Below are 7825 nucleotides of genomic sequence, written 5' to 3'. Positions count from 1 at the left end.
ACATTTGAGGTTAAATTAAGGTTACTTTTGGATTTTTTTCGTGAAATTTCTTCTTCAGAAAATGTTTCTAAGAAAAATCCTACAGTCGAATATGTTTGTGATAGTCGTGAAAAATTACAATTCACTCATGACTATGTGTAACGGAATGTAGAAATTGAAGCAGAAAACTTAAACCTAATTATATAATTAGATTATAATATTTTGTCTTTTGACGTAGGTCAAAAGGTTTAGTTTTATTTTCTATAAGGGTAAAAGAGGAATGCCCTAAACTACAATCAGATTAGAAAGGTACATGTATTGTAAAAAACAAATTAAATAATGTTGTTTTTAGAATTCAGAACATAGCGAATGGTCGTTTGAAAGTGGTTTATATGAATAGACTCGCTTCTTATGATGTTGATAGTTGATTGTTGACTCTTTATAAATTCTTAATTTCTGTAAGATTCAGGGTTTTTGTAACTTTCAGTCTAAGAACGTTGGCTTTCATTAATCACATGATTTTAGCTTTTAACTCACAATGTATGTCCTAGAGCATTTTCGTGGAGTTACTATAGGATATACACGGTTCGAGCGTTTGTGTCGTTAACTTTACCTTTATTTATTGCCAAAATAAAGTTAAGATAGGCACTAAGTATACATGGTATCTTATAAAGTTCTAATACTTGGTTTCAACTATTGAACTTATGTTTTTGGAAATTCCATGCAAAGTGTATTATTTGTCACTATTATTTTCGTGATTTCAAGAGTCTGATTTTATGAATAGGATGTGTAGTTGGTTACTAATTCAAGGAAATGTTCTCCAAGAGGTGACACCATTCAATTAAATAAAAAAAAGGAATTTGGATCAAAATTAGGAATTTATTATTATGTTTGATGCAACAACAATTTTTGGAATCTATCTAGATTTTTCTTGTCATAGCATTCCCAGCTCTTGAAGATTTTTATTCTTTACTTTCCGAATTCTTTTTTATAAAATAAGAGAAAAGAAAAAAGAATTTTGATGTTTTGAATGTTTACTGACGAACTCTTAGAGTTTAAGATTTTTTTTTAACCGTATAGAATCACGTTATCAGTTATTCTGGCTTGTTTTGGAGATTTTCATCAGCGGCAGAATTTGCTAAAATAATCTGCTCTCTTTTTCTGTACTCTTCTCGGGACTAATCATCTTTGGTAACGCAAATGGTAGGTCGATGTCCTTTTGGCGTAGCTTTAGGCTTTTAAAGTCTTTTTTCGGCAGACGTATAGCAGGAGCGCAAAAATTAAATGCATGATACAAAAATTTATCATCACTTCAATAGTAATAATAATACAATTATGAAGATTGTATTAACTGGATTTGCATAATACATAGGAAATAATAGATAAACCTTTAGTATACGACTTTTAGCACAATCCTGCGTTTCAAGGATACCCTCTTACTCCTCGTGAGTAGGCACCGTTCAGCGCTAACTCATTCTTACTTCGTGGTAAGGATCATAATGGGGTTTGCCGAAGTTGCTCGATTGTGATCGAGTTTGAGCTTCTCACTGCATAATACAATGTACTCACCATGTAGTAAACTAACATACACCCACTTGCAGTTTGGTCCCGGCCCAGGAGTCTAAGTGTGTCTGTCTGTGCATGAGGCCGTCAAAGCCGATATCGTTCGCGCCTTTCGAAGCAAAGATGCTAAATCGGACCAAAAAGAGATGACTGATGATGAGAGTGAGAAGAATGGGTTCACAGTTATCACAGTAGATGATTGACTGTCGAATTATTTCATTGCTGAGGAATATGCCAGAGTTCTCTGGTTTTTGATTGAAGAGTTCGTCGGTGTTAGTTTACTGCGATTGTAGAGGTATCGAGTGGACTCTTAAACAAGTTGTCTGTCAGTTGGCATCGATCGATCAAGCCCAAAAATGGTCCGACGTTTATCAAGTACGACCCACGTACAAGTTTTCACCGAGACTTGACAGTATCCAATGAAGACTGACTAATACAGACCGTTTTCTTGGATATTTGCGTTCTCGGAGCTGCGGAACAGTAAGAAGAGTTATTAACGAGAAAAAATCAATGAGAGTGAATACTTCTGACTGTCAGAACACGGATAAAACTTTTTTTCAATGAGTAGAGATTCTTCGATACTCTTTGAGTTTGCTTTGCGTCTATCAGCGGAGAGTATTCACTACAAACTCTGTTTATAGTGAAAAATTGGTTTGAATGATCTAAATTAACGTTATACGTTTATTAGTTGTAGTAATGCACTTACTATGATCGTTATAAATATTTCAATTAAGTAATGTTATTTAGTAGAGGAGAAATAAATTAATCTTGCTCACTGTGTTGTTTTTCCGATAATAAACAAATATTAATTGTGGTTACAGATATTTGCTCTCATAACCTCATCCTATATGATACCTCAAGCGATTAAAATTCTCACGAATAACAAGGGCTTATTTTATCGAAAACCAAAAAAGATCAGAGTTACAACTGCGCATTACATGCTTTGAATTTACATAAAACTTCATCGAATAAAAACGTTTGAAGTTTTACTAAAGTTTGGGTAGCATCAATGTGTAAAAAATACAATTTCCATTAGAAGTATAGATACTACGGGATGGTCATAATCATCGTAAAGATGGCATGTTGTCAGCAACTATATCTTTTGTCGAAGAAATTAACCTAATTCCATGACGTGTACAATTCATAAGATTAAAAACCTAATTATGTAAAATCGATTCAGGTCGTTTTCTAGAGTAAATAAAAAGGTAGACGTTAGAATAGGAAGATGATCATAGTAAATGGCAAAAAGCATTGTTAGATGTGACTTGACAGAAGTGACGAGTTGTTATGCTTGATATTGTTACTAATCTTATTATGTCATTTCGTATTAGTGTTCAATGATTTCGAATAGTTTCGTTTTCTATGAATAATTGTCTATTCGTTTCGGTCATCTGTTTTGTACGACTGAATACAAGAAATGCAGGTAGTAGATTTGAACTTCTCAAGATAATAAACGATTCACCTCTCACCAAAAATGGATACTCTTTTATCTATAATTTGAGTTAAATAATATGAAAAAAAAATATCTTAATTCCTTTATAATTAGTTAGGATAGACTGTTCAATTGACTGTAATTGAAATTGATATTTATGAATATAATATCCCTAGATACATCATTAGATCCAAATGATTGCTATCAAAACATAATTCACTTATCAGGTACAAATGAAGGAGTTTTAGAAAAAATTTACAATACGGATAAATCAATTTTTACGACTCAAAACATTGATAAAATAATTTGTCTATGCAATAAAACTGAATTTGGAATTCATGATTTGCTTGAATTGGGACAAATTGCAAAACTTACTGTATTCACTCAATACATTGAGGAAAACAATATCGATCGTTTGAGTATATTAGAAAAATGTCTTGACTCATTCATATTAGCAATTTGTAAATATAAAAATCAAAACTTTTACATGATAAGGAACAAATTATTACCGTTATTACGCATGCGTGCCAAGCCACCATATGGTGAACCTGATATACTGATCAGAGGTAAAATCTCAATCAAGTATCCTGATCTTATAAATAACCAGCGAATTAATAATAACGTTGACATTGCTCACATGATTCGCGCTCAGCAAATAAATATACGTAACTCACCGTGTCAACGATTTATATACAATGAAAGGAACGATTTAAACAATTTGAAACCAGTTGTGCTGACAGGACCTACATTCACTACAGTTGTAACTGCAATGATAAATTTACAAAACATAATGTTAAAGAATGATAATGAAATGGGCATAGATGTTAAGCCATTCTTAGAAATCAATTCATTTAATTGGAATGATAACTACCTAAAAACCACATAACGCGAAAATCTAAGATTATTCTCAGTGATTTAAGTATTGTAAGAACAGTTTCATTCATTCGAACGTAGGGTTAAGTCCAATAAATAAGTCATACCCAGTAGATGAACCCAAAATATTGTCAATATTCAATGAAAAACCCTCTTTTATATCCATTAATGTGGCATAGTTGCCGTCTAGATATTGTCTCTGTTAATTTTGAGCAATACCGAAAAGTAATCAATCATACTTGGGAATAATTAATTTTTAATTCAAGACTTTAATTCTATATGTGTTTTGGCGCAATTCTCACATGTACACCGAACAAAAATTAAAAGAAACTATAGATTTGATTACAAATATCAACCATTTGAGTGTTATAAAAAAGGTATGATAAACGCAAATATTAATTTTTTATTCAAATCTAATATCATTCTTCACATATCGAAAGAAAAAATTTTTCTTTCATATTTGATCGGTCATTCATCTATTACTTTATAATCAAAATTTCGCCAGTAAATGACGGACCGCTCAAATTGTGATCGAACTTGAAATCTAAAATAACCGATAAATGGCCTAATGACATCTATATATTTTTATTGTTTGTATCGTATGTAAAGTGTTTTTCAAGATAATAGCGGAATCAAATCAACTAATTAACCAACGTGAAGAAAAAAACAATTGAACGTGATGTAAATTATGAGAATAAAAAAAAAGGCTTCAAAACGTAAAAGAGTGTGTCGAAAGTTTCAATTTACAGGAGAAAGTTTGAGAGAGGCTATTGAAACGGTTGGTTTTGGGTGTCTTAAGTTCAACTAAACCTTTACTGCAACATCCTACCTCTAAGAGTACGTTAGTGAAAAAGTTACATGTGAATTCACTAACCATTTAAAAAATGGGCCCACTAACAGTATTGACTTTCAGAAAGAAAGAAAAAACAGGTAATAGTTTGCTGGTTTAATATCTTTTTTCAAAACAAATAATAATGTCAATATTTTAGATAATTGCGTAAGAATCTGCAATTTGCATGAAATCGTAGTTGACCTCTGACCTGAAAATGGAAATCATCACGTGTGACGTGAGGAAGAAATCACGACTTTATATCACTGGGTCAAGAAAGAGAAAACATTACAGTCCTCCCCAAGATCTAAAGCCGTTGAAGCAGCATAGCTCTTACTGCAGATACAGATATACTGCCCAGTGCATTCCCTTCTGATAATATGCGTTGCAAATATCAGGATTGCGTCTACACTCCGTCTACACATTAAAAACTTCGATTTCATCCGAGCAATTATCGTTAAAGTAGTTTATTTTTCAAATAGAGATTCTAAATCTAAATTAATTTAAAACGTTAATGATTGAATACTCTTTTAGATAGTCCCTATAATAATAGACTGTTTCCACTAAAACATTTTTGAACCTTATTTTCAATAAAAATAATCATAATCCAACTTTATTTCTTTAGTTATCATGGAATAATCGTGACCATTAATCATAGTTTGATTATATTAATTATAAACTTAAGTTTATAATTAGATCATGATGACCATTATTTAAATGTTCTTGATATAATTGAAATAAATGTTTCAAATCTCACGGCGGAGTGTGATAGTACCCTTGCACAGATTTTGATAACATTGTGTAATAATTTTTTAGAATAAAAAATGAAAACTAGTATCAGTAAATAGTGTGTACGACAGGTAGTATAGAGTAATTTCAAGCATAATTGGAGTGGAATTGTATAGATTATAATTTTTTTTTCTTCTTCGAAAAAATTCATAATGAAAAATCTATAACAAAAGAACTAAAAATTATTCTTTGATGGAAGTAATTACACCGAAAGAGTAAATGAAATCGCAATTTCAAAATTTTCAATTGTTATAGATTAATTTTTTATCGTCACAATAATCATCAAATAAAATGCATCGTAATTGAAGACTGAGTAATTTATGATCAAAATATGTTTTTTTGTCATCGTCATGTGAGAAAAAAAAGATAAATCTTATCACAGTCGCTAATAAACTATTTTTGAGGAAAATTATTTCTGTAATCGTAATACACCGATTATTCAATGTTAGCATTTTTATCGAATGTGACATATTTTGATTACTTGAAAAATTGTCACATTATTCGTTCGCATTCATCTTTAATACTGTAGTGAATAGATATTTTCACATATTGTATACATTTTAATTTTTGTATATTGTCATTATTTTTTATGTGTAAAAAATCGTGTGCTCGGAATAGCTATAATATTATTATCTTTTATTTGCCGAATTATGTAACACTAAATGGTTGAAAATGAAAGTCAACCTCGTTAATGTTATTCGGTTACTTTTAACAACATTTTGAACTATGAAAATTACGGAGACACCTGTAAATGATGCTGAGATACAATTGAAAAATCACTTTGCACAACCATTATTGAAAGCCATGAATAGGTATATTGATATCGAAACGGTGGAGGAGAATTGATTATATTTTAAAGAACCACATAAAGATTGGGAACCTGAAATTATAGAAGACGAAGAATTTGCATCTGCAATCCATGAACCAAAAGTGTCTGATGAAGCATGTCCTGCTAATGAAGAGAGCTGAAGTCATAATTATACATTGGAGGCAGTTGAGTATTGGTGAAGTGGTGAGAAAAAGAATTTCAGTACTGATAGTGTTAAGCAAAAATGTAGAAAAGTACAGTCTACTTGACAATTAAAACGCTGGGCACATCAATTGAACCAAGGTAGAACATACAAGAAAAAACTGCTCAAATTGCAAATATACGTTGAAAAATTTTGAAGCTGCGATCGATGCTGGGATGATAGTCTATGATTTCGATTTAGGTAAATGGGCATTATTGGCTGAAAAAAATTTACAATTTGATGATCTCCGTTTCTAAGCATCCCCAACGCGCATACACTCATTCAAAACCCGGGAATTTTACTTCACGTAAAAAATTTGATTGAAATATTATATTATATAATACATTGGATGTTTATCGGTAACGAACTACTGGATCAAAAAATCGAGATAATGATTATTTCTGAAGAGGCTACCGGACAAATTCCACCATTAGATGTTTTGGGGTTTAAAATATGGGAAAACTATGTTAGACATTTTTCAGACAGTGTTGTATTATGAAGAGATAATTCAAATTTACACTTGAGAAATAATATTATTAAATTACAATTATTGACTCATAATCAACTCTCGTCCACAATACATTGTGATCTCTTCAATTATTCGTGGTCTAAAAGTAGCATTCATTAAATCGGATGAATTTTAAAATCCAGACGATTCTGCATTTGGAGATAACTGTAAGTCTTATTGTGAAATTCTAGGATGTAAAAATACTGCAATTATCCGTTATCCATGGTGTAAAAAATCATCGTGTCTTAAACATTTTTAAAATGATTATCATATATGTAATACGTACGATAAATTAGTAATTTAACTTTTTCATTTTGATACAAATCTCGGAAGAAAGGGAATATTAACTTCCCAGATGGAAGTTATAGTAATGGGTCCGATTTTGCGAATCGCTGATTTTGACATATCTCCACGTTCTAAGGTCCCCAGAGTTGAATACGATAGTTTTTACGTGGACGTCTGTGTGTGTATGTACGTATGTGCGTATGTTTGTGTGTTCCTACGTGCGTTCGGAATTATTTTTCGCGTCGATTATCTCGAGAACAAAATATGATATCGACGTGGGACCAACTGCATTCGACGCGTAATTACGTAACTTAGAACTAATAAGATTTACAGCGAAATCGGTTCTGCCATTTTTCATGCAGAATCAAAAAACTGAAAAAATAGTGAACTACCTAAATTCTGCAATTTTTAAGACGGAATTCCGAGATCTCTTGAAAAAAATGAATATCAAATGTTTGGAATAATTGTACAGAAATATGATGACAGTATTTCATAGAAAAAAAATTTTTAAAAAACAGAATCAGCAATAACGAAATTTTAAACTTGTATTCGGATGG

General features: G+C 31.3%; 1 protein-coding gene across 1 annotated transcript; it reads left to right on the top strand.

Moving 5' to 3' along the window:
* Positions 1 to 2282: 2282 nt before the first annotated feature.
* Positions 2283 to 4251, top strand: LOC118071289 (uncharacterized). The gene has a single exon (NM_001414603.1). The coding sequence runs from the start codon at positions 3132 to 3134 to the stop codon at positions 3858 to 3860; it is 729 nt and encodes a 242-aa protein (NP_001401532.1). The 5' UTR covers positions 2283 to 3131; the 3' UTR covers positions 3861 to 4251.
* The last annotated feature ends 3574 nt before the right edge of the window (positions 4252 to 7825 follow it).

Source organism: Chelonus insularis, unplaced genomic scaffold, assembly GCF_013357705.1.
Source record: "Chelonus insularis isolate UGA/USDA-ARS -01 unplaced genomic scaffold, ASM1335770v1 contig_76_pilon, whole genome shotgun sequence".
Classification (NCBI taxonomy): Eukaryota; Metazoa; Arthropoda; class Insecta; order Hymenoptera; family Braconidae; genus Chelonus; species Chelonus insularis.
Note: the sequence above shows the minus strand (reverse complement) of the source record. Positions and strands in the feature narration are given on the sequence as shown.

Coding starts and splice junctions, on each gene's coding strand:
- LOC118071289 (NM_001414603.1), top strand. CDS start 3,132: ATGAATATAATATCCCTAGATACATCATTAGATCCAAATGATTGCTAT.